The sequence below is a fragment of the Peromyscus californicus genome, unplaced genomic scaffold (assembly GCF_007827085.1).
Source record: "Peromyscus californicus insignis strain IS unplaced genomic scaffold, ASM782708v3 Scaffold_8__1_contigs__length_139910024, whole genome shotgun sequence".
NCBI classification, from domain to species: Eukaryota; Metazoa; Chordata; class Mammalia; order Rodentia; family Cricetidae; genus Peromyscus; species Peromyscus californicus.
Window position 1 is genome coordinate 99,224,531 of NW_026294606.1, and position 26,679 is coordinate 99,251,209.

The window sequence follows — 26,679 nt, forward strand, 5'->3', positions numbered from 1 at the left end:
AAAGTGAGTTCCAGGACAGGCTCTAAAGCTACACAGAGAAATTCTGTCTGAAAAAAAAAAAAAATCTGGTTTCCTCTCAGGTCTCAGGCTAGCTCTTCCCACAAGAGCCACCTCTAAGGTTCCACCTCATTACACACAGCCCTCATCAATTAAAGTAAACTTCGGAGGAGCGCTGACCCCAGTGCTGGATGCAGGGTCATTGTTGGTGTTTGTTTTTTTTTTTTTTTGGGGGGGGGGGATATGGGAGAGGAGGGATTACTTGGGTCTCAGACACCTGTCTGTTTGGAGCCCCGAATGTGACCTAGGTCTCTAGCTTTAGCCTGGAGTGTCCTTGTCCCTAAGTGCCCTTTCTACTGCAGCTTGGTCCGTGTAGGTTAAGATCTAGCATCCCCACCATCCTCCTCCTCCGGATGTCAGCCCTGTCCTTCCTGTACACGGATTGCTGTGTGACAGTACGGATTGCTGTGTGACAGTTCCGTCACCTGTAAAGTGGGGCCAGCACTAAAGCTTGTGTTGTTGCAAAGCTGCTGTGGGCATGAAATGAGCACGTGTCCCCAGCCAGCATGTGTCGGTGCCGGGGAGGGCAGTGGATCACTAAGCACGTGTGTTCAGGCCAGCACAGAGGCCACAGATGTGTGCAGGCAGTATCCCTGTCAGCGCTCTTCCACATAACGCAGCATAACCAGCCTAATGGGTGCTCCTCCTCCAGTAGCTTGGGAAGCAGCGCCACACTCCCCAACAGCACAGTGGGGTGTCAATCCTGGGGTCTTGTTTCCAGAGCGGAAATGCCATTCCAAGGCTCACAGGCTGGTGGGGGGGGGGTGTTTAAGTGGAAAAGGAACAAATTTTTGAAATGCCTGAGCCTGAGTCCAGCTCCCTTCCCCCACTTCCACACTCATAACCACAGCCCCACCCCCAGTGCCACTTCCATCTGTTTCTGAGAAAGGAGGGTCTCCCTTTCCCAAGGTCCTGGCAAGTCACTGCCCCCCTGTGGTGCCCTCCCTTGGCCAGGGGTGGAATAGAGGCTATCTATCCCCTTTTCCCCTTTGAAGACCAGGCTTTTGTGTTCCTATCCATCCTGCAGGAACCTCCTACCTGAAGGCCTGCCCTACAGGCCTGGCAGTGACTCCTGGATCCTGCTCCTCCCCTCAAAGTAGAGACCCATGACATGTTGAGGACCCTTCAACCCCACACATTGGGACAAATGCTTAGGCATTTTCCCACTAGCCTGGACCCACTGAGTAGCTGGATGGAGGTGGATGTAGGAGGATGTGTTTGTGTGTGTGTGTGTGTGTGTGTGAGAGAGAGAGAGAGAGAGAGAGAGAGAGAGAGAGAGAGAGAGAGAGAGAGAGAGAGAGAGAGAGAGAGAGAGAGAGAGGAGTAGGGCATGGTGACCAGTAGGAAAGAATGTTCCAGGACACTGGGTCATTTCTCCTTGCCCCTCCCCCATGCTGTGAGCTCTGGCCAGTGGTTTCTAAGCCAGACACCCTGGGGAAATGCAGGTGTCTTAGCTTTTTCAGGAGGGTTACGACCCAGGAATCTGGTTTAACCAGGTGTTCAGACGACTTGTGAGCACTCTCCGGGCTGCTGTAGCCCAGCCCCTGATGAAGGAGCTCTGAGAGAAAGTCTGCACAGATGCCTGTGGAGGTTGGCTTTGAGCATGTGTGTATGTTACTCACCTTCTCCAGAACTTTATGCTGAAATTAAGTGGGTCTGTCTCACTGCTTCCTGGCATCAAAAGCTGCCTGATAGTGTACAGTGAGGGGCTAGGGACTGCGGACTGGTCACGGTCCTGTGAGGTCTGAAATAAGTTTCATTCCAATTTTCCCAGCAGTCTGCGCTCAGAGATTTGCAGCATCCAGATTTTGCTGCTTGGGTGACAGTTACTGACTTGAAACCTAGCAAGGAGCATTGAGGTGAGCTGAGGCTCTGTCCACTGCTTTCCCCGGGTGCCTTTTCCTTCTCCCTCGTTCTTAATGTGCACATTTTGACGTTCCTGAAATAGACAAGTTGGAGCAGGTTTCAAGTAGGTTGCTGGGCACGAGTTTTGTGTCTGGACAGGACTCAGGAATGGGGTGGGGGGGTCCTCCTAGGGCATGACTGTGACCTGATTGTGGAGACCCTGCTTCCGGAACCTTCACTGAATTCAATGAAGAACTGAAGCACGAGTTGGCAAGCCTCTAGTTCCTTGCTTAGTGGCCAGAGGCATTTGTGAAGTGGACGTAGTTAGCCCTGGTTTCACTCCCCGTGGGCTTCAGGGAACCAGCTGAAATCCTATATGGCCGAGGAATACAGAGGGGCAGGGGTTGTTGCTGCCTATGAACTGCAACAGGTCAGGCTGTAGCTGGCCAGCCCTGGGGTCTTTTCTGTCGCCCAGGCTGGCTTTCTGCCTGCGCCTCCCGACTGCTGGGATCCTTAGGCATGAACCATCACGCGGGGTTCCTGGTATCCTTACACAGTAAGGCCTGTCTACAGTCGTGCGCTATTACTGTTTTCAGTAATTGTTTCTTGGGGCATACTCCCTCCACTTTGCCTCGGAATCCAGGTCTGAATCGGATGCCGCGGACACACGTGGGAATACTCCTGGGTTGGTAGGTGAGGAAGGCAGAAGGCCGGCATCTGGAGGGGTAGGAGAGGCTGCACCCGAGCAGAGCGATGGGGCCGGGCGGCGTCTTCAGAGGACCTTCACAAGCCGAGCCGGCGGCCGCGGGAGGCGGGGACCTCCACCGGGCTGTAAGCAGCACGGCCCGCCCACTCGGCGTCTCATTTGCATGGGGGCCCACGGTGGCCAATGGTAGCGCGGCTGGGCATGCCGGGAGCGGGCGGCGGCGGGCGGGCGGGCGGGGCGAAGTGGACCGGCTGCGGGCGGCCGAGGAGGCGGCTGAGACGTGCGGCGCGGGCGGCAGGCGGTACGCGGGCGGCGCGGCCTCTGGCCGGCGGGCACCATGAAGTACCTGGTGAGTGTGGGCGCGGGGCCGGGCGGGAGGGGAGGAGGACGTTTCCTGCGGGCCCAGCGCGTCCCTCCGGCCGCAGAGTTACCGGTCAGCTCGGCGCGTTAGCGAGTCGCTCCTCCCTCGGCCAGCCTTTCGACCCCCGGCAGCCCACGGAGCTTTGGTGTCGCACTCGGCGTCCGCAGCTCCTGGGTCCCGGCACGGGCCAGGCTGCCTGAGGCTGAACCCGAGCTGGTATGCTGCGGGGCTCTGAGAAGCAGAGATTTGCTGAGGGCTGCAGGCGAGCGGCGAGCCGCTACAGGTTAGGACCTGGGGGGATTTTGAGAGAATCCCAATGAGGGCAGCAGCTTATCTTCACAGCTCTGCGGTGTAGAAAGGTCTAGGTTGAGAGACGCTCCCGATCTAGGGTTTGCTATGAGTTTGATCACCTTCACATAACGACCATGTGTCCATTCCTTGCTAAGTGAGAAAGTTTCCAATTGTCTTGCTCCAGGGACACGCCCTCCTTTCTCCGGATGGAGTGTTGGATGGTGTGACTAGCTAGGGCTGATGGGCCAGAATAGCAGGTGTGGGTGCCTAGAGGATCAGGAGCCAGGAGCCAGGTGGTGCCTTAGGGAAGGGAGCCGTTGGGGAGGAACTGCCGGCACACCCTCCTGGCACCAGCGTTCACCTCCCCTTTGCCCTGAGCAAGGAAGGAACCCATTGGAAGCTGGGTGGAGGCAGGGCAGCGTAAGGCAGTCCAGGTTGTGCGAGCAAAGTCACCTTTGGTCAGGGGAGGAAGACTGGAGCTTCTGGCCATTAGTGGTTGTGCAGAGCAAGAATGAATGCTGTGCGATCTCCTTATGTCTGGCCAAGGAATGAAGTTAGGGCAGTATCTCAAGGGAATCTGTCTGCACAAGAAAGGCCCCTGAATCAGTTGTTGCTCCCCATCCTGGTTGTAAGGTTTTAAGTGTAGAGACTGAGGCAGAGAGAGAGAGAGGGTGAGTTAGTGCTTTGAACTCAGGGCCCAGAACCTGGTCTCTATGTACTGCACCATTTATGTTCCCCACTCTTTGTCTGGGATGAGGGAACTTGGCCTTGAGTAGCTGTTGGGCTCTTCTGTGGTCCTCTGCTAGCATCCATTCTTTCAGGAGGCCCCACCACAATTTTTCCCCAAGACTGGACAGCTTTCTTCTCTGCACCCTGCCCCAACCTAACCTGCTCAGGCTGGGAGGCCTTTGGAAAGAGGCAGTGTCAATCAGGTTTGATATTGGGGACTAGGAGGTGGGTGATGAGGATCACTCTCCAGCAGATAGCCTTTCTTCCCAGCGTGGAGGGGTTATGGGGTGGCCTCAGACCCAGAGGATGGGGCTAGGCTCCCTTGTCAGGTCCTCTGATCTCTAAGAAGAGTCAAGGCTCCACGTCTATCTTGGTGTAACCTCCCAGCTCTAGGTGAGCTACAAAGTCAGGCCTTTGTGAGACGGGTAGAGAGTGGAGGGGGTATGTTTTGTATGTTGGAGAACCACACCTTCTGTGATACTGTCCCCCTGTCCCTGCTCAGGAAGATGAACTATATTACAAGCTGCTGAAGCCTTTTTAGGGCTATAGAGTGTCAAAGCTCCAGGAGACTTAAGATCTGAAAATGAATAAACCAAGGCCTTGTACTAAGATCCTACTGTCCCTTTGCTCTGATCTCTGGATCCTCCATGATGGCAGAGTCAGGGATGGGGATTACCTCTATTCTGGGCCCCATATTGTCCCTGAAATGAAGGGTCAGTCTTAAGCTAAACTCTGCTAAGGCACCAAATCACAAAGATGAACTAGAGCCAGTCTACTGATAGGTTCACAAATCCTCTGTTAGAATCCCAGGGCCAGGGAAGGAAGCAGTAGATATCTCCACCCTCCGTGGTGTGATGGGGGCTTGCAGATGCCATATTCTATAGCAGGAGGATTCCTTATGCCACTACACCTCTGCCCAGACTCCCAGAGATATAGTACTTGTGACACTTTGGCAGGAGTTGGAGCAGGAATCTGTTTCCGGCCCAGAGCTGGATCTCGGCACAAAGTCATTAGCTGTTACTACTAGAACCAAGGACAGTGTATGTGTGTGTAGGGGAATCCCTGGCAGTGGCCACACTCTGCAGGTGGGTTTTCACTCCTTCCTTTTCCAGACCTTTGCCCTGGCTGCAGAGTGTCAGACATGGAGCTGGTAGCTACCCACTATGCCCTCCCTGCCTTTGTACTGTCACATACTCCTGAGGAAGGCAAGACTGGAGCTGTGGCTCCCTTGGGATGGCTCTGGAATGTGGGGCTCATGCACAAGCCATTTTGAGCATGGTTCTCACACTCTTGCTCCATATCAGCATATCAGGGACATGATCTGGCTACTTAGCTGTCCATGGGAATGCTAGGGCAGGATGCTGTCAAAGCTGGCTTGTCAGGATAGGGGAGTGGGGGGGAAGTGCCATCTCTCGGGACTCCGTTGGATCCTGGATTGAGGCAAGGAGAACTGCCAGGTCCCTAGTCAGTGGTCTATGACTACATGACCCTCCAGGTGGATACCTGGGCATGAGGACGAATGGTGAGCATGACTGCCAGTTGGGCACCCATTCACTGGGCCTATATCCATTGGCCACTGGGTAGGTGGCTTTGGGACAAGCAAACAGATTATCCCAGAAATAAACTTGGCTCACATTTGCAGTGGTTCTGAGTATGAAGGGAGCCAGTGTTTCCTTAGTGCCTGCTGTGTGTGAGGCTCTGTGCTTGGGGTGGGAGCCAGGGTGTATGCCTTGGGGTGGGACTAGCAGGGTAGGAAAGGCTTGTGCAGTTAACACTCCAGGATTCTGTGAAGCTCAGCATTTCCGGTGAATCCCTGACTCCACTTTAATCTCAGAGCCTTAGACCTAGCTCTACTGTTTCTTGTCTCTGGATCAGACAGGTGTATCCATTCTGAGCCTCTGCTTTCCTTCAGATAAGATAGACATAATTCTTGGTGTTGTGGGGGTAGTTTTGAAGATGAAGTGAGATGAACGTGGCAGGAAGGAGCTCGGCCTATGGCCTAGGGTAAAATCCACTGTGTTGTCATTAGGAACCTGCTGGCTGTGTCAAGTTGCCCAGTTCCTTTTCTGATTCACCTGGTTCCCATCTTGAGCTGGCTTAGGGCTGCTGAGAACATGCTTTGCTGTGTAAATGAGTATGAACCAGCTGGACCTGGGCCTGCATGCAGGGCGTCCTTTGGTTAGTGGGCCCAGGCTGGCACTGCTTGAAGGATCTGTGGAGGGGAAACTGTAGTGTCTTCTCCTCAGCACTTGAAGCCACCAGCTTGCACCCTGCCCCATCGTCAGGGTTTAGGGAATCCCACAGTACTCCCAGGACTCCCCCCATGGCAGCTGGAGCTAAGAAGAATAACCGTCACATCAGTTCTCCCTCTGCTGTTCTGCATTCCAAGGCTAGCTTGAACCCTGTTGGGTCTGAAGCCTTCACAGGTCCCAGGACACAATGGGGGCCATTTTCAACCAGGTAGTACCTGTGGGACAGTCCTCCCATGTACAAGGATGTTGTGTGGAATAGGGAACATTGACATCAAGCTAGGGGTCTTCTTGGCTCTACTGACTTCAACAGGCACTTGCTATGGCTCCTCTTATGACAATCCTGGTGCTCTGGCACCCAGGGTTCTGCTGAAGATAGACTTGTGCTTCCCATGTTTGAGTTAGGAACAAGAATTAGGCGATAACAAGAAATGGCAGTATGTGAGGTGGGCAGAAGGGGAAGTGGGTGTCTTCAGATAGTCATTGGGTCTTCCTGAAGAAGGAAAGGGGATGATGTCTGATATGGTTCTGTAGATGTAGGGTGCAGCAGTAGGTTCCCAGAGTGAGGTGGCCAGAGATTGGCAAGCCAGGCAGCAGCCTCCATGGTGTCTTGGATGTGACTGGCACCATCGTCTAGACCAGTGATTCTCAGCCTTCCTAGTGCTGTGACCCTTTTATACAGTTCCTCATGTTGTGGTGACCTCCCAACCATAAAATTATTTTTGTTGCTACTTCATAACTGTAATTTTGCTACTGTTATGAATCATAATGAAATAGTTTTGGAGATAGAGGTTTGACAAAGGGGTTGCGACCCACATGTTGAGAACCACTTGTCTGTACAGATAATTGTAACCTGGCCCTGCATCTCTTAGAGTCCCAGTTGTACCCATTGTGACCTTGAGACAACATATATAGCATAGCATGAGCCATGCAACTGTTCAGCTGAGGGAGACTGGAAAATGGGCTCAGGAAGCTGACTGCTTCTCCAGCTTCAGTCGTGACAGAGTCCCGTGGGAGACTGCTAGGGGAGAAAGCATGACTGCGGCGGGAATGCTCAGGTTGCCGTGGACTTTTGCCCATCTGGGCTCATTTGGCTGTAGAAAGCCATTGTTTGGATGGTGTTTATTGGCCCTGGGATGATAGAGGGATAAGCTGTGGAACCCTACAGTAATCAGCCCCTGTCTGTGTGCCACTCTGGGGTCACAGAAGTCTCCCTTCATTGCTCCTGCTCCAGCACCTTGGATTCTGCCCTTGCTGTGCCCTGTGTACTTAGCTGGTAAGTCAGCTAGAGTGTTGCTTCCTTGGAAAGGCCACGTGTATGCAAAGATCTTGTCCTTCATTATTTCTGGCACCCCACTTTCCCCCTTCTTGCAAATTATTGCTTTCATGAGCTTCACACAAGCCAGGCAAGTGTGCCACTGAGCTACACTCCTAGACAGGGCAAATTATTGCTGGATGTCTTTCTGCCCACTGCAGTTGTAAGCTTTGCTGACCAGGCCTCAAGAGGGTGGATGTGCGCTGTCTTTAGGACGGTGGTGCAGGCCTCAAGAGGGTAGGTGTGTGCTGTTTTTAGGACGGTGGTTCTCAACCTGCTGCTGCTGCGACCAGACCTTTAACACAGTTCCTCTTGGTGTGCTGACCCCAACCGTAACATTATTGTTGCTACTTCATAACTATAATTTTGCTACTGTTAATGAATCGTAATGTAAATATCTGATGTGACCCCCCAAGGAGTTAGGACCCACATGTGGAGAACCACTGCTTTAGGAGTTTGGCAAGCGCAGGAGCCAGGGTAATCTGGTTAAACAGAAGTAGGGTCTTCTGAAGCCAGCTTTGTCATTGTAGCTGTGACAGTCTGGTGTTTAGGGGAGAAGGGACTTACCCAAGGTCACATAGCAGTGGGAGGGAGAGCTGGACGCTGGTCTGGGACTGAACGGTTGCCTAGTGACTTGAGAGAGGGAAGGAGCAATGTGGCCTTGAGTAATAACTAGGGAGGCAGAGAGGCTGAGAGGGCCTTTGCTTGGCCAGCTGAAACCGTCGATAGGTCAGGCACTGGCAGTGCTTAGGACTTGGGTTGGGCAGGGGAGAGGCTGCTACAGGGGCTCCGGGCCAGAGCACACCAGCTGACACAGGCGGAGGAACTCCTGGTGCCAGGCTCTTGATGCCACGTGCCCAGTCCATGAGGTGTTTCCCAGCCGGCTCCAGCTGCCCTTGACTATACAGTTACAACCCTACTTGGCCAAGGCGTACTTGGCAGGCACTCAGTGAGTATGTGTTTTAAGTAGAGCTAGCATCTGGGAGGCCAGAAGCCCCTGAACGGCTCACCTAGGCTGGGCAGTTCCTCTCTGCTTGGCTTGTTTACTGAGCCTTCCCTTCAACAGATGCTTCTAGCCTTCTGTCTTAGCTCTCTCCTGGCGTCCCCAGACCCGCCCAGTGGGGCCTCTCTCTGAGCCTTCCCTGCACAGCAATCCTAAGAGGTGAGGGACTCAGGAGCAGGCCCTTCTGTCTAAACTTCCACCCGCCTTTGACTGGCTGGAGGGAATTTCCCTGTGACTCACTCTGCTGGCACTTCCTGTGGTCACCAGGGCAGGGGCTAGGGGACCCAGCCAGGCGGCTTGATGTTCTGGGGTCACTGAGGGAGGGTGGGCCTGGTGATTCCCGGAGGCAGGCTGCAGACCATATTTGGGAAATTCGCTTCTCTTGTTTGCAGCTTGGGGATGGGACTGTGAGCCTGGTGGGCTGTAAGGTAGTTCCCATCCCAGCCTGCTCCTCCAGGGGTTCTGGCCTCTGGACCCACTATAACTGTCCATCCTGACCCAGAGCCTGGCATGTGACCCACTGTTTACTTTTCCTAGATAAGTTTTTTTTTTCCTTCCCTTAAAAAAAAAAAAAAGAAAGAAAGGAAAAAGGAAAAAAAAACCCTAGCTTTCAGAGTAACAGGATTTTTTTATGACATTTTCATACATATTTAATTTTGATTGATTCCCTTCAAACAGTTTTTTTTTCAACTTCAGAATAAGAAATACTTACTGAAAAATTCTGTAAATGAGAGAATGTCCACCCCTATTGTCTTGAGTATTTTTAGTGATATTCTGATACCTCATTTTAAAATTGCAAATGATGTTTTATTGTGGAGTTTTTTTGGAGGGGATGGGGATATCACTGTAGATCAAAGTAACCTAAAACTCAGAGTCTCTTCCTACCTCAGCCTTCTGAATGCTGGAAGTACTGGTGTACTCAGTGCCCAGCTTATTCAGTGCACTTTCAACCTTCTGTAACTGGTGTAGACAGAGCATAGGAACTGTGGCAGTTTCAGGGCTCTGCCCTCCTTAGGCATCCTCCCTACTTAGTCTCTCCCTGGGACTTGTTCTTTTTGGTTCCTAGCTCCTCTGCCCCTGCCTTTTCTGGGACTGGAGAGTTCAAGATGTCCTGGAGAAACAGATGCCAGCTGGTGATACTTCTCAGTGTGGCAGGCCTGAGAAAGAAATCAGAGGTAGCCCCCTGGGACTCCTCTCCTCGGAGCCTGAGCTCCCACTCTGGATTCTGTCCCTAGGGTATAGCCCTTCCTGCCGCCTGAATTCCAGCTCCTAATTGGTTCCATGAAGGAGGTGAGGTCCAGAGGGTGAGGATGTTTTTGGTTGTTTGGTTGATGTAGCTTTGATTTCCTGAGATAGGGTTTCACTAGCCCAGACCTTGAACTCCTGATTCTCTGCTTCCACCTCTCAAGTGCTGGGATTGCAGGTTGTGTACCAGCAGCCTGGCCAGAGGGTGGTTCTACCTCTTGAGTTTCAGTAGGCAAGGCCACACAGCAAGTAGCCAGAGCCCAGGTCCTATTTTCAAGTCTAGATCTTTGTTGTGTCTTCAGACCCAGAGTCTTAGGAGGGACCTTGTAGGTCACCCAGAATTGATGTTTGGTTGAAGGCCAGAAGGGTGCATCTGACCTTGAATGCCCAGTGGGGTCTTAGTCAGGCTCTGCCACCAGCCCTCCTGAAGCATACAGTCTTCTGCTGCTCTTGGAGGACAGATGATGTCCCAGCCACACCTAGCCCAGACTCCTTCCTTGTCCTGCCCTCTGCCATCTCTAAGCCCAGCTCCTGGGCAAGGAGGCAGTGACAGCAGGCCCACTCAAGTCACAGTGGCGTCTTGGAGCCACCCCGGGTTCCTGTGCCGCCTTCCCTGTTTCCTATACTCTTGTCCTCCTGCCTCAAGACACATGACTTCAGCACAGGCTACTTGGCTTCTGGGCCACATGAAGTGCAGATTCCTGTTCTGGGAGTGTCTGTGACATGGAAAGGACATAGTACCTAGGTATTGTAGTAGCTGTGACAGATGACAGGAGGGAGCTCCAGTAAAGATGGGAGGTGCTGCTCTCCCTTTGCTTGATGCTCCTGGTTTCCTCTTGCTTCTTCCTGGAGCCCCAGAAGTACCCACATTAGTAATGTGCCTGGGATCTGTCCCTGAACCATTGTCTTTGTAGGTGCTTATAGCTTTAAAGTTCTGACCCATAACACATTTGTTTCTTACTCTAACTCAGGAGGGCAGGACTGACTTGCCTCACTTTTACCTTCTCGCTGCTCCTTGGTCAATACAGGTGGGCCCCATATGTGATAGGCAAGCACCCTGGTGCTGAGTGCTCTTAAGATCAGTAAAGCCTGTGCATACTCCTGCCTGCACCACTTCCTTAAATACCAGGACACCTACAGGACCGTGTGGCATAATCCCTCTGTGTCTCTCCCTGCTGGAACTCTAAGCATCCATTTGATTTCCCTTGGGTGACCTTTTTATATATTGTGGGCTTTCTGTTGGTCTTGTACCCTTTTTTGTTTTTGGAGACAAGGCTTCTCTGTGCAACAGCCCTAGCTGTCCTGGAACTAGCTCTGTAGCCCAGGCTGGCCTCACACTCACAGACATCTGCCTGCCTCTGCCTCCTGAGTGCTGGGACTAAAAGGTGTGCACCACCACCACCTGGTATCTTTTCCTTTTTAATTGTATGAACTCCAAATTCCTATTAACTTTACTTGTCCTAGCACTAGGCCATTTGTATGAGCCCTGATTGATAGTCTGTAATGCCAAGGTCAGTGTCCACATTGGCTGCCTTCTGAGTTTCCTGCCTTCCTCTCTGTGGAGTCTTAGCCTTTTCCCTCTGCTTCCCAGCCCTTGTCCTGTCCCATCCCTGTCCTGCTTGGAGTTGTTCTCATGTCTAGAAAAGAGTGCCTGTGCCTTTTAGAAGTGGCTGGTTTATTTATTGGCCTCTATGCCTCCATTTCATTGTAAAAGAATTCCTTTAAAAAAAAAAAGCCTTATGGCACTTTTATCATGATGAATTATTATGATGCAATTAAATTATACTGAGTTCACATTATTCTCCCCTCAGTCTCTGGGGTGCATTTCAAGACTCTCAATGGATGCTCCAAACCTCAAATTAGTTTTGTTTGTTTGTTTGTTTGTTTGTTTGTTTTTTGAGACAGGGTTTATCTGTATAGCCTTGGCTGTCCTGGAACTCACTCTGTAGACCAGGCTATCCTCAAACTCACAGATCTGTCTGCCTCTGCCTCTTGAATGCTGGGTTTAAAGGCATGTACTGCCACCGCCCAGCTCAGGTTAGTATTAAACACTCTGTATACTATATTTTTTTTCCAAAACATGTCTAGTAGTAGATTTTTTGTTGTTGTTGTTGTTGTTTTTTCTTTTTGTCTGAGATAGGTTCTTACCATATATCCCTGTTTGGCCTGAAACTCACTATGTAGATCAGACTGGCCTCAGACTCACAGAGATCCACCTGCCTCTGCCTTCCAAGTGCTGGGATTAAAGGCATGCTCTGCTATACTTGGCTTTCATCTATAATAGTCTAATTTATAAATGTGGTATGGTAAGAGATTAATAACAATAGTAGAATAATTATTATGTTATAATAAAAGGTATGTGATTGGTCTCTCTAAAACCATAACTTTGACATTTTCACTTAGCAGAAGCACCTTTATAGCTTCTCTTTGGCAAATTTGAATTATGTAAGAATTATTATGTGTGTGCCTGTGCTTTGGGGCCATCACAGTTGGGCTTACTCAAACACAGTAAGCCCTGCAGTAGCTGAGTGGATCTGCTAGCCTGGATAATAAGCAAAGTAGCACAAACAGATAGGATGGATGTGCTGGTCCCAGGGTGGTGGAGTCGACTAGTAAGAGATTTTATCATGCTTCTCAGAATGGCCGATATTGAAAACTTATGGATTATTTATTTCTGGAATTTCTCATTTAATATTTTTGGGCCATGGTTGACCATAGGTAACTAACTGAAACCACAGAAAGTGAAACCATGATGATGGGCAGGCTGCTGTACTAAGAAAGTATGGGCAAATGAACGTTGTACAGTGTTAAGGTCATCTCACTGGGAACTTGGCACATTTTTCCTTCTGTTCAAGTGTTTACTTGAGTAAAAACATTTTGTCCTCTCCAGTCTTGTGCAAGGTGTGTGTGTGGCGAGTTTGCAGAAAACTCCTGTTGTTCTGTCTTTGCTGTGACGTTTTCATCAATTGCTGATTCTTCTACTTGGAATACCTTTACAAAGATGATCATGTGGTCTGCAGAGGATGACCATTTTGTCCCCCTGTGATGTGCATGGTCCTCCCTCACCCCATCAATTTCTTCCTCTTGGAGAATTGCAATGCCCTGGACACAGGGTCTGAACCTTGGAGCTAGAATGGGGAGAGCATCTTACTTTCTTCTGAGCTTAAGGGGCAGGTTTTTAAGTTTCTCCATTAATTACTGGCTTTTTGGTAGGTGAACTTGGGAAAATCCCCGCCCCCCAGTGTTTCTATCGTAAGAAACTGTTTCAAATCAGTTTCTCAACTCTACTGAACTATCCTTTGGTAACTTAGTGGCTGTATTGTCATTATCCTTAACTTTTCTGGTACAGACTGTCACATGACTTAAGGAACTTTGAAAAGATTTTATTATTTTTAATTATATGTGGTGTCTCTGTGTCTGTGTACACACACAAGTGAGTACAGGTACCTACAGAGTACAGAGGAGAGCATTGGGTCCCCTGGATCTAGGTTGTGAGCTACCCAATATCATTGCTAGAGACAAAACTCAGTTCTTCTGCAATAGCAGGAAACTCCCTTTAACTGCTGAGCCATCTTTCCAGACCCAGGAATGGTTTTTAGTCACATAAGAGCCATCTCGGGAGTGTTGATGGCAGCTGGTAGCAGCTGCTGCCATCGAGGACTTGAGGGGCCCTAGCTTAGCTAAAAGATAGACTGGGGTCAGCTCTGCTTTGCTGCTGGGGGGCAGGCAGAAGCAATGAGGGCAAAGGCCCCCTGCTATTTTCAGATGTGACTAAGTCTCTTTTTGGAAGTTAAAGCTGGGTACTTACTGATTCTGGAAGAGGTGGGAGCTGGGTGAGGCCTGTGCCTATCTTCCTGCCTTCATGTCCACCTATGTCTTCTCTCCCCAGAACGTGCTGGCCAAAGCCCTCTATGACAACGTAGCTGAGTCCCCGGATGAGCTCTCCTTCCGAAAGGGTGACATCATGACAGTGCTGGAGCGGGACACACAGGGCCTGGATGGCTGGTGGCTCTGCTCGCTGCATGGGCGCCAGGGCATTGTCCCTGGTAACCGCCTCAAGATCCTGGTTGGCATGTATGACAAGAAGCCAGCAGGGCCTGGACCAGGCCCACCTGCCACTCCACCCCAGCCCCAGCCCAACCTCCCTCAGGGTGTCCATACCCCGGTACCCCCGGCTTCCCAGTACAGTCCCATGCTCCCCACTGCATACCAGCCCCAGCCTGACAGTGTGTACCTGGTACCCACTCCCAGCAAGGCTCAGCAAGGTCTCTACCAAGCCCCTGGGCCCAACCCACAGTTCCAGTCACCCCCAGCCAAACAGATATCCACATTCTCAAAGCAGACACCTCATCACTCATTTCCCAGCCCAGCCACAGACCTTTACCAGGTGCCCCCAGGGCCTGGAAGTCCAGCTCAGGACATCTACCAGGTGCCACCTTCCGCTGGCATAGGGCATGACATCTACCAAGTCCCTCCATCTATGGACACCCGCAGCTGGGAGGGAACAAAGCCCCCGGCAAAGGTAAGGCCAACTTGGCACAGCAAAACCCTATTGGGTTAGCCTAGGCCCTGGTTTGTGGGCCTAACAGGGCCTGGTCACCAGAGTACCCACACTGCAGTGTCTCTATGTATTTAGTCTGAAGTCAAGGAGGGAGGTAACTGGATAAACGTATATATTTATCTGAAGATACATTTACTTATCTGAATAAGGGACCTTGAGCTGGCCATGGTGGACGAGGAAGTCTCCAGCAGGCTGCCTGAATTGGAAAACGTTAACCACGGGTTACAGCCTGTGGCAGGTCTAGAGGTACGGAGACGTGTCCTGTATTCCAAGTGAGCAGCAGGCCAGGGACAGCCTCAGGGGCCTGCTTGATACCCAAGCTGCACCTGCGCAGTTCATGTTGGTCAGTTTCTTCTGGCCCAGGTGGAAAGTACAGCAAAGCATAAAGCCTGTGGGCCGGGAAAATGAGGTTGCGAGGCTTAGCGTGACAAGACAGAGGGGGAAATGGCAGGAGTTTCGTGTCTCTTCTTACAATTGCATCCGGAGGCAAGCAGGCCAGAACCGTCACAGGGCTACTTGAGATCCAACCAGTGGGTCTGCCCTTTGGCCAACAGGAAGAGGGGAGGGAACAAAAGAGACTACACATTTCCTAAGGAGCTTTCTTGGAGGTTACTTACATTGCTTGTTGACCTTTGCGCATCCAGCTGCTTGGGAGGCTAGGCAGTGAGCCTTATCCGGTAGCTGAATATGTCACTGAAGGGACTTCTCTAAGGAAGAAGGAGCAGAGCTCCTGAAGGACTCTCAGTCCAGTCACTGGCCCCTGTGGCCTTCTGGGCCCCCATGAGGGTGAGGGAAGCTACCTTGTGCTCAGAGGCTCACACCAGTCCTTCAGCAGTCCTCTCTGGTGGAGCCCTAGCACATTTAGTTGTTCCTGACTCCACAGACATCCCATCTCTAGGGGCAGGGCCTCTGCGCTCTAGGCTGTGTCTGGGCCCTCAGTTCCTCCATGCTGCTTTCTGACCCTCTGCCCATGGAATAAGCAGGACTGAAGTAGGAGAGGCTCCCTGGTTTCACACTCAATCAGGAGCCACTTTTCCTTGCATTCATTTTGGCCTGTTTTCCTGTATCAAAGCTCACGCCTTTAATCCCAGCACACAGGAGGCAGAGGCAGATGAATCTCCCTGAGTTTGAGGCCAGCCTGGTCTACAGAGTGAGTTCCAGGATCGCCAGAGAGCTACATAGTGAGACCCTGTCTCAAAAAACAAAGCAAAAAGACCTAGGGAATGGAGTTTCTGGACTTGTCCTCCGAATATTGAGGATAGAGTTGCCGTGTCCAGCTTCCCACATCTCCTCCATACCTTCATCTACTGTCCACTAGAAGGCCTTAATAGCTGGGCAGGTGGTGGCCTGGTGGAAACAACCAACTGTGGTGGGCACAGCAGCCCTTAAGAGAACAGCATAAGCCAGGCAGTGGTGGTGCACTCCTATAATCCTAGCACTCAGCAGGCAGAGTCAGGCAAGTCTCTGAGTTCAAGGCCAGCCTGGTCTATAGAGTGAGTTCCAGGACAGCCAGGGCTGCACAGAGAAATCCTGTCTCAAAACAAAACAAAACAAAACAAACAAACAAAAAAAAAACAAAAGAGGGAGGGGGGGAGGGAGAGAACGAGAACACAGCACAAGCCCAGCTAAGTCAGTTTCGTGTTCTGATCACGTCTGGTCCAGAGTCATCTTATGTCTGTGCTGTGTCTAGTGAGACATTGGCCAGATGCATGCTCAGCCATGGCACAGAGCCTCTGTCTTTAAAGCCACCCGGTGCCAAGAACCTAATTGGTACCACCTAGAAAGTAGGTAGTGTCACCCCATCCCTGCCCACAGAGAAGCTTGGCATCCAGTGGCCTGACTAGGAGTCACAGGCCTGCATAGGATGAGATTTCTTAGACACTGGCCCACAACCTGACCACCTAGGGTCCCTGAGTCACTGGACCCCACTTCCTACACTTCCTGCCTATTTTAGTCAGGTAATAGAAGCCTGCGTGCATGCGTGTGCATGTGTGCGTGAGTGGCTGTCTGGAGAATTGGGAAAAGTGCCTGTTCAGTGAGCCCTGAGACAGGCCAAGCTCCGTCCCTCCACATGCACTCACCACACATACAATGTACATGCACACATTTCACACTCGCCCCCAATCAGTTCTTCACCTCCTGTCCTTGCAGTAAAGCTTATCCTGGGACAACTGTTCATCTAGGCTGGAGGAGGAAACCCAAAGGGAGAAGTCAAGATGCCTTCCCTCACTCACCTAGAGGCTCACTAGCTGTGTCCTTTTCTGCCTCAGCCATTGGTGGGGCTGTTCCAAGACTGTGACCTGACTGAGAGCCTAGGAAGCCTGAGAAGCCTTGTCATTCCTGAGCTGGGCGGCCATTGCCTCTGCTTTTATCTTAACATGAGAGAAATGCTTGTTTGCCATAGACAATGCATAATGTATGAGAAAGTCTAGGGATAAGCCCTCAGTCAAGGAATAATCACTGAGAAACATTGGCGTAGTTCGTCTAGCATCTTCTCTGTTTGTCTTTTACAGATCTGTACATGTGCTTTTTTTTTTTTTTTTTTTTTTTTTTTAGGCAGACTTACTCTATCTTTCAGGTTGGCTTGGACCTCATTACATCCTATATTCTCCACTGGCCTTGAACCCACAATCCTCCTGCTTCAGCCTCCTAAGTCTGTGATCATATGCATGTTATTTTTGCATTTTGAAGTTGTAAATCCATCACAAGATACCAAAAGCATTTTCTTGGTCATTAAATCTCTTCCCAAGACTGACGGGAGTAGCTGCCTGAGTTTTGTTTCTGTGTTGTAGCCTCACCTGGAGATTTTTATTCTGTTTGTGTCTGTCTGTCTGTCGTTTGTCTGTCTGTGTCACATGTCTGTGGAGGTTAGAAGAGAACTGAAGTTACAGGAGTTGTGAGCTGCCTGATGTGGTGCTGGGAACCACACTCGGAACCACACTCGGGTCTTCTGCAAGAACAGCAAGCAAGCACTTTTAGCCTCTGAACCATCTCTCCAGGGCCCCCACTCCCACCACTTTTTTAAAATATATTTTTTATTTCTTAATTTATGTCTCTGTATACCATGTGATTTGATTTTACTACAAAGAGCATGGTGGTAAACTCCTAGGGTACATATTTGTGCCTACATTTCCGGTCTTGCTTTCAGAGGCCTCTAGGGCTCCCCCTTTGGTGTCTGAAACTAAGACTCCTTGTTGCAGGACTGAGGAGGTAGTGCCATAGCTTGCAGTACCTGTGGGAGGAAGTGAGAAGGATGGGGCCAGGAGAGTGTGGAGCCCTGGAGCAGTGGCCATCTGGTGTGTGGCTGGAGAAAGCAAGGTCAGGGGTATCCAGGGTCCTCTGGCTAGGCATGAGCACAGAGGCTGTAAACATGCAGGTAGGACCCCAGGGGAAGGCATCTGGCTGTGCAAGGCCACTTTTGAAGGCGCATTCCTGGGTCAGGAACTACAGCTTGCCAGGGGTGGGGAACGCATGTGAACTAAGTCTGGGAAGCAGACTCCTGACCAGCAAAAGGTGATGGTATGCTCAGCAAAGTAGGCACCTGTCTGGCCCCATAGTATTCCTGTGGTCCTCCATTCCCAAAAAAGGAAAAGCAACATCTTTATGGGAGGAGGGCTAGACTGTGAGCACCCAAACCAGCAGCTGGCCTAGGCTGGTGGGATGTTGTCCATTTTGCAGGGGGAAAGATCAGCAGCCAAGCTGTCTGGAGAGGTGGGGCCCCAACAGAATGAACAGCCAAGAGAGACTCCTCTTGTCTTTGTTCCTCCTACTTGATTCCTGCTGCTTGGATCCCTGCCTTGGGCCCTGTAGAGCCAGGGCTGCTCTAGAGGTTTCATCCCCATTTAGGACTGACAGGCTGGGGTATGCTTCTGGGCTCATCTCCCTTTTCCCTGAAACCTGTGGGGAGTATAGGACAGAGAGAAAAACAACAGCCCTCTCCAAAAGCCTGGATGTGTGTGTGTGTCTCCCTCCAGGGCCTGCTAATGGGGCATCAGGTGCAGAGCAGTTAGCCTGTGATTAGCAGCTCAGCATTCTCTGATGAATCCATTTCCCTGATGAGCTTCTTTCCCCTGCTTTCTCTAGTGCTGTTTTCCTAACAAAAATATTCACTAGCCGATATGGCTGCTTACTGTCAACCTGACTGAGGTGTAGGAATAGCCGCTGCCCTGCCCTTTAGTCCTAGGACCGACCTCTAGGGGTCTGGCAGTGAGATCCTCTGGCCTGTGCTTACAGCCCTGTCTACATGAGGTCCAGATGGGTGCTGACAAAGCAGAGATGCTCTGTACTGAGACCTGGCCTGCCTCTGTCTGAAGGGTTCACTATCTGCCCCTTTTGGGTTTGAATTCTCACCTAGGAGGCCTTGGCCTAAAGAAGCCTCAGGCCTTGCCACTGGCCTGTCTAACCTGCCACGTCCCTCCAGCCCCAGTCTGCTCTGCCATGGGCAGGTTCCAACATCTAAAAATAGCCCTGGAGGAGACTCAAGTCTGGGGCCTAAGCAGGGAGATGAGTCTGGAGAGGCAGCTGCAACTCCGCCCCCAGGCCCTGTTATTGGTGGGTGGGGACACCCCACAGAGGAGACCCTGCAGCCCAACAGTGGCACACACCAACCTGCCAGGCTGTCTGCTAGAGGCAGCCCAGAAGCCCAGCTGGACTGAATATCAACTGCTAGCTCAGATGTGCTGCCTGGGAGATTTTCAGGTCTGGGTCTGCTGGGTGCCCCTGTGTCCTGCAGGGGGTCAGGGGGGTTGGGGGATAATGTTGGTACATGCCTGCTGAAGCTTGGTTTGGATTCTAGAGTGTTGAGCCTGAAGGAGGCAGGGTATGTGTGTGGAGGCCCTGATTCAACCCTGTCCCAGACATCCCCTTTGATTAGAAAACAAAAGCCTTTTCTGTGGAGAAGGCTGAACAGGGAGCCCCATGGGGGAGGTTACCCTGAGCCTGGCTGGAGAATCTTGTAGAAGGGAGGCTGTCTGGCACACTTCCATCCCTCCCAGGCTGAGTGCTGCTGTAAGGGGACAGCATGGTTCTGGGGGTAGTGCATAAGCATCCCAGAGTATACCCCCAACCCCTGCCTACCCTCCATACAGAGCCACAGCTTTGATGCTGTGGCCCACTGCCTTGGATCCAGGGTCAGGGCCCTGGGAAAGAAGGGGCTGGTTCCCTCTGACCAGTGACTCCCACTACGGCCTTACCCTTTCAGGTGGGCAAGGCAGCTTATGGGTGTGACTACAGTGGTTCCAGTTAGAATTCCTTTGCCATGTAGCTGATCTTACATCCTAGCCCTGTGTGTCTGCTCAAGAGTTAGCTCTGAAGTCATTATGCTCGGTAGTCCTACTGTTACTTAGTCCTACTAAGGGAGGGTTGTTTGCTGCCTTTCCAGGCTACATCTTCTGCTCCAGAGTCTGGAAATGACGGTGGTCCTATGATCAGGTCGCTCTCTTCCTGAACAGAACTTTGTGGGGTGGGGCAGCTGAGAGGTGTCAACGGGAATGGCACAGGGAACCTTACATGGGGCCTCTGGTCCTGCTGTGCCCGGGACCAGTGCAGGCTGGCCCCCTGCCCACTGGCATTGCCTCTGGAGCCAGGCCTTTACCCTTCCTGCCCCATCTTGTCATCTGTGTGTAACCATACGCACACCCTACTCTGTGGAATCTACTGGGTCATCCAGCTGTAGAGACTTTGTTTCATGGCTCAGAACCAGGCAGCTCTAAACAAAACCCAGGGGTCTAATAATTACTTCCCAAGCACTGCATTTCACTCTAGAAAGGGAGAACATAGGGAATGAGAAGCAACGCCTCCAAGCCCACCTTGCAGAGCCCACCACTACCTTTGTGTGCCTTGCCTCCCTCTCAGCGTAGTCTCCTGTGGGCCTGTGGCTAGATCACGGGGGCTAGCTTCAAGGGCCAGTGGTGCAGCCAGCTGTTTGTTCCCAGGTGGTGGTACCTACTCGAGTGGGACAGGGCTATGTATACGAGGCCTCCCAGACAGAGCAGGATGAGTATGACACCCCACGCCACCTCCTAGCTCCAGGTCCTCAGGACATCTATGATGTGCCCCCTGTTCGAGGACTGCTTCCCAGCCAGTATGGCCAGGAGGTAAGTGTTGGGGATCGGAGGCATGGGAGAGGACGAGGACTGGGCTTTTCTGTGGGAGCTGCATTTTCTTAGCCTAGCCAGGGCCTGGGTAGCACAGCAGCCACAGCCCAGGTGCCCAAGGCAGGTTTCTGGGGACTTGCACTCTCCCGTTAGCCGGATGTCCCTGACAGTCGTCGTCACTGCACCCCTCCTGTGCCCTCCAGGTGTATGACACACCTCCCATGGCAGTCAAGGGCCCCAACGGTAGAGACCCGTTGATGGACGTGTATGACGTGCCTCCGAGTGTGGAGAAAGGCCTGCCACCATCCAACCATCATTCGGTAAGCAGTCGGCAAAATGCTGCAGCCCAGGAGGCCTCTAAAGGTGGTGAAAGCATGGACGAGTGTGTGCGCTGGGCTTGACTGCTGTCTGCAGACCCTGGCTCTGTCCTTACTGGCTCTGGGGACAAATAAAGTCTGAATGCCCAGGCTGTAGAGGTGGTTCAGTAGTCAAGGCACTGGCTGCTCTTCCCGAGGACCCAAGGTCAGTTCTCAGCATCCATGCAGTGTCTGGCAGTCCCAGGTGATCCAACATCCCTTTCTGACCTCTTGGCACCAGACATGCATGTGGTGCACAGACATACATACAGACAAAACATCCATACACATAAAAAAATAAATAAGTAAATTAATTAGAAGGAAAGCAAGAAAGAAACTAGCCAGGTGGTGGTGGTGCACACCTTTAATCCCAGGACTCGGAAGGCAGAGACAGGGAGATCTCTGTGAGTTCGAGGCCAGCCTGATCTACAGAATGAGTTCCAGGACAGGCTCCAAAGCTACAGAGAAACCCTGTCTCAAGGAAAAAAACAAAACAAAACTAAATGTCCTTCTGAACCTCAGAAAATGGCCCACTGCCGGGTCTTCTCGTGTGCTCTGAGAGGTATCAGCAAGGAGACCACAAAATCTGCCTTCCAAACCAGGACACTTGGAATATAAAAGGGGACTGATAATCATACAGAATTGTCTTGAGAGCCAACAGGAATTTAGCAGCCAAGTGCTTGATACAGAATAGGAAGTCTACCAATGACAGTGACATTGGGTGATTGTAGTAAGGATGATCCAGGCAGCATTGGCAGTATGGCAGCAAGTCTCTCCTGTTTGTCTGCAGTAAGAACACACCTGTGTTGCGTACTGAACACATCTGTAGCCCTTATATTGGGAGGGAGTTCCCCATCTGATACATGAATAACCAGGCACAGAAAATTAGTCAGCCAGACCCAGGGCTAGTCTCTTTTCATAGTCATCATAGCTAAGAATCATGCTGGATGTGTATATCAGCTGGGTCTGTGTGGCTGAGCTTGAGCTCCAGGGCTAGGCAGATGGACAACAGCCTTAACCACCACTTGGTCCCCTAGGTGTATGATGTTCCTCCTTCCGTGACCAAGGATGTGCCCGATGGCCCACTGCAGCGAGAGGAGACCTATGACGTACCTCCTGCCTTCGCCAAGCCCAAGCCCTTTGACCCAACCCGACACCCATTGATCCTCGCTGCACCTCCTCCAGACTCCCCACCAGCCGAGGACGTATATGATGTGCCACCCCCTGCTCCTGACCTCTATGATGTGCCCCCTGGTTTGAGGCGGCCTGGCCCCGGAACGTTGTATGATGTGCCTCGTGAGCGGGCACTCCCTCCTGAGGTGGCTGACGGGAGTGTGATTGATGATGGTGTTTATGCTGTGCCCCCACCAGCTGAACGAGAGGCCCCAACAGATGGCAAGCGCCTGTCGGCCTCCAGCACAGGCAGCACACGCAGCAGCCAATCGGCATCTTCCTTGGAGGTAGTGGTGCCAGGCCGGGAGCCCCTGGAGCTGGAGGTTGCTGTGGAGTCCCTGGCTCGGCTACAGCAGGGTGTGAGCACCACCGTAGCCCACCTTCTGGACCTGGTGGGCAGTGCCAGTGGGCCTGGGGGCTGGCGTAGCACCTCGGAGCCCCAGGAACCTCCCGTGCAGGACCTGAAAGCTTCAGTGGCTGCAGTCCATGGGGCAGTCCATGAGCTCCTGGAGTTTGCCCGCAGTGCTGTGAGCAATGCCACCCACACTTCTGACCGCACCTTGCACGCCAAGCTTAGCCGGCAGTTACAGAAGATGGAGGATGTGTACCAGACACTGGTGGTCCATGGTCAAGTCCTTGACAGTGGCCGGGGAAGCCCAGGATTCACCCTTGAAGACCTGGACCGCCTGGTGGCCTGCTCACGGGCCGTGCCCGAGGATGCCAAGCAGCTGGCCTCCTTTTTGCATGGCAATGCCTCGCTACTTTTCAGACGGACCAAAGCCCCTGGCCCAGGGCCTGAGGGAGGCAGCTCCCTGCACCCCAACCCCACTGACAAAGCCAGCAGCATCCAGTCACGCCCTCTACCCTCACCTCCCAAGTTCACCTCCCAGGACTCTCCAGATGGGCAGTATGAGAACAGTGAAGGGGGCTGGATGGAGGATTATGACTATGTCCACCTGCAGGTGGGTGCTCACCCTGCCAGACCCAAGAGCTCTGACCATGCCGCTGTTGTTTCAGGGGCCCTCCCTTGCCTTCTCATCCCACAAGTAGATCTTGTGGTCAAAGGGAGATTTCGGGCTCCAGGAATGGTCACTGGTGAATCCTAGTGCCCTCCCCGTATTTTGTCCTGTTAGATTGGTGATCAGCTTAGCTATGTCCTTGGAGCTTGAAATGCCAATCAGGATGGCTCCAGAACACTTGGAGGTGGGCATCCCTAGTGGCCATAGATTTGGCTCCATGCTGTAGAGACATTCTGAGGAGACAGACGCTGGTGTCTAGAGGGCGTAGGACAAGGGGAACGGGGAGGTGGGAGGAGAATGGGGCTCTGAGAAGACACCTGCATGCCATGTCATTTGTAGGCCAAGGGGAGGATTTGGATTTGATTCTTGGTGTGGGAGCCATTCCAGTAGGGCCATGGCCGAGGGGGAGTGAGTGCAGCCACTGCAAGGCTACCCTCCTGTGTGCGAGCCCCTTCCTGTAGGAGCTGCTTCCTTTAGCAGTTGCCTCTTCCTGGGCCTGGTGTACCTGCACTGCCACCTGGTGGTTCCCGGGCCCCTGCACCCACGGGACGTGCTGTTGCCTCTGGCCCAGAAGAGACTTCTCAGTCCAGGCCTTGTCTCTTCCCCCCAGGGGAAGGAGGAATTTGAGAAGACCCAGAAGGAGCTGCTGGAAAAGGGCAACATCATTCGGCAGGGAAAAGGCCAGCTGGAGCTGCAGCAGGTGAGGCTTCCCGTCCTCACCTCACAGTGAGACCCCCAGGGATAGAGCCCTGCTTGCCCTCTACCCAACCAGTCAGTGTCCAGCATTGTGGCCATCACTGTCTTCTGGCTAACTAATTTGAGATGGCAATCTCACTGTGTTGCCCAACCCCATCTCGAACTCCCCCTGAGCTCAGCTGACCCTCCCACGGCCGCCTCCTGAGTAGCTGTGACCGTAGCAGTTGACTAGCGTGCTTGAGACAATCATAGGCATAAGACACAAATGAAGTTACTGTCAGAGTAACGAGGACATTGTAGAGAGCACAGTGTAGGGTTAGGAGGCACTGGCAGCCAGAGGCGTTACAGAAGCGGGGACAGGCTGCTTCCCCCCGGCCAGCTCCTCTCCACAAGCTGTGCCTCCCTGTGCCTGCCCGAGATGACACTTGTGAGCAGTCACACTCTGCCTCTGTCTGCAGAATTCCTCAGCCTTCAACACTGGTCCTAACTCCTTTTTATAGGCCACATGCCTATTGTTGAATGTTTACATTGTATCGTTTTCCTTATAAATAATAGTGCTGTGTTTAGCCACAGTTTTCTTCATATTTTGAATCATTTCTCAGGATAAGAAAGTATTTTTGAAAAACACTAAAGACATTCAGTTTTGATTGTGAAGATGATAACACAAAGTAAATATGAAAACTTCTCTCGCTACCCCTTCTCTGGGCATAGAAAAGGATGGCAAGGGACAGATGGCCCCACACTGAGCTGGGCTTTTCACTGGTTACCCCGATACCAAGTGGGGTTCATAGTTGGTAGCTGCCTCACAGGTGTGGTGTTGGCGGTAAATGAGCAGTGTGAACTGCTTGGGAAGTGTGTGGCACGTAAAACGGGAGAGGAAATCCATGTTGATAATGAAATTCCAGCACTCAGGAGACAGCGGCAGAAGGATCCTAAGTTTGAGGCCAGCCAGGATATGTGACAAAATAACCCGTCCCCAGCACTAGTGGTTGAAATAGAAATACACGTGTGGCCATGGTGCCGTCTCAAGAAGCTGGTGTGCACGTTACCTTTCCCACGCACCCCCAGCGTGTCCTCAGCTAGGAATGCCGTCCTTGACACTGGTGGTTTGCTTTCCTGTGGTGGGCGGTGCTCGATGGGGACACATGTTTGCACATGTCCGTCAGCCAAGAGCCTAACCGTGTCCTGCCTTCCACAGCTGAAACAGTTTGAGCGACTGGAGCAGGAGGTGTCTCGTCCCATAGACCACGACCTGGCCAACTGGACACCAGCCCAGCCCATGGTGCCAGGGCGGACAGGGGCCCTGGGGCCCTCGGACCGACAGCTGCTGCTCTTCTACTTGGAGCAGTGCGAGGCCAACCTGACCACACTGACAGATGCAGTAGACGCCTTCTTCACGGCGGTGGCCACCAACCAGCCCCCCAAGATCTTTGTGGCACACAGCAAGTTTGTCATCCTCAGCGCACATAAGCTGGTGTTCATTGGGGACACACTGTCACGGCAGGCAAAGGCAGCGGATGTGCGCAGCCAGGTGACTCACTATAGCAACCTGCTGTGTGACCTCCTGCGTGGCATTGTGGCCACCACCAAGGCCGCTGCCTTGCAGTATCCATCGCCCTCTGCTGCTCAGGACATGGTAGACAGGGTCAAGGAGCTGGGCCACAGCACTCAGCAGTTCCGCCGTGTCCTAGGCCAGCTGGCTGCTGCCTGAGAGCAGAGGGCTAGGGTATGGAGGCTGGGGAGTGGGCGGTGAAGGTCTACCAAGCGTCTGTCTTGAAAGTGGAGATCCTGCAGGTGTGGGGACAGGTAACCCCAGCTCTGCCTTGGGCCTGGTGCCCTCAACTGTCCAGGGATTTGTACATATTTATAGCAAGGCAGGGTGTGGGATGCCTCCTCAGAGGAGCTGGATAAGAGTGCACTGTGACTGCTGATCACCAGGCTGGGGCCGGGCTGGAGGCACACAGGCCCCCATCCCCAGGGCTCCCTGTGACAGGCAAGTACAGAGTGGTGTGCACCTCTGCACCAAGAAAAAACCCTAAAGAACTATTTTTCACTATTGATTTTTCCAATCATTTGACTAATAGTCTACATTTAATAAAATTTAAAAAATGAGAAGCAGTCTACAAAGATGTTTGAGACCGCCTCTATGTGGGAAGGTGGATGTCCCCTTGACCCACCAAAGTGACTAACCATGGCGAAGACTCTGGGAGGGTGAAGGGAAGGTTGGTCCTTTCAGAAGAACATCAAGGCCCAAGGACCTGGGGGAAGGCAGGAAGGCTGAGCTGGCCAGGGAGATAAGGTGGCAATGTCCTTTGTGCCAAGTGGAACGTGTTATAGGTTCAGGGCCTGAGGCCCAGAACAGCAAGGTACCTGCTGGGTCTTCTGTTCCTCACAAAGTTCACAAGCAGAGGTACTGCACAAAACAGCCTCACACTCCAGTCTTTATCAATCTTGCTTCTAGAAAGAACTTGAGCCTGGGACACCCAAAGTGTCTTCCTTGAATTAAACAAGGACTTGGCCTCCAAGCTGGGAAGACAGAGGCCTAGAACAGGCCTTGACCTTGGTGGCTGCTGTCTTGGGAGTTTTGGCAGCTTCTGGCCCAGAGAGAAGACTAGAGTATGTGTTTGGCGCTCTGGTGTGGTGGTCTCAGCTTTGACCATTGGGCATGCTCATATGGGCCTCAGTTTCCCTGCCTATATAAAGAAGGGTCTAGGATTAGATGATCTGCCACCAAGGAACCCACTGAGGGTACCTAGCCTCCTACCCCATAACCATCCTGGCGAGCAGACGTGGAGAGGCAAGGGCGGGTGTTTGCTCTTTTTATTTGGATTTCACTTGGATGCAGAGATGGTAGGAGTTGAGCTTCCAGAACCTTCCAAACCTGGACCTAACAGGCCAGAAAGGCAGTAGGGTAGGTGATGCTGCCCCAGAACATGCCCAACAGAGGCCTATGAGAGTGGCCTGCATAGAGGGTACAG

At 52.2% G+C, this 26,679-nt stretch overlaps 1 protein-coding gene across 5 annotated transcripts in view; it reads left to right on the top strand.

Moving 5' to 3' along the window:
• Bcar1 (BCAR1 scaffold protein, Cas family member) overlaps window positions 1-25,816 on the top strand; it is a 38,504-nt gene extending 12,688 nt beyond the window's left edge. For 3 of the 5 annotated variants that reach the window (XM_052729598.1, XM_052729600.1, XM_052729599.1), the window contains exons 2-7: window positions 13,691-14,323; window positions 20,296-20,457; window positions 20,661-20,777; window positions 21,851-22,948; window positions 23,616-23,705; window positions 24,900-25,816. In XM_052729598.1, the coding sequence (XP_052585558.1) occupies window positions 13,691-14,323; window positions 20,296-20,457; window positions 20,661-20,777; window positions 21,851-22,948; window positions 23,616-23,705; window positions 24,900-25,412 (2,613 nt within the window). In that variant the 3' untranslated portion in view covers window positions 25,413-25,816. Of the gene's footprint in view, window positions 1-2,844; window positions 2,958-13,690; window positions 14,324-20,295; window positions 20,458-20,660; window positions 20,778-21,850; window positions 22,949-23,615; window positions 23,706-24,899 lie in introns of those variants that run through there. The other 2 variants (XM_052729601.1, XM_052729602.1) reach the window with 2 other exon arrangements.
• The last annotated feature ends 863 nt before the right edge of the window (window positions 25,817-26,679 follow it).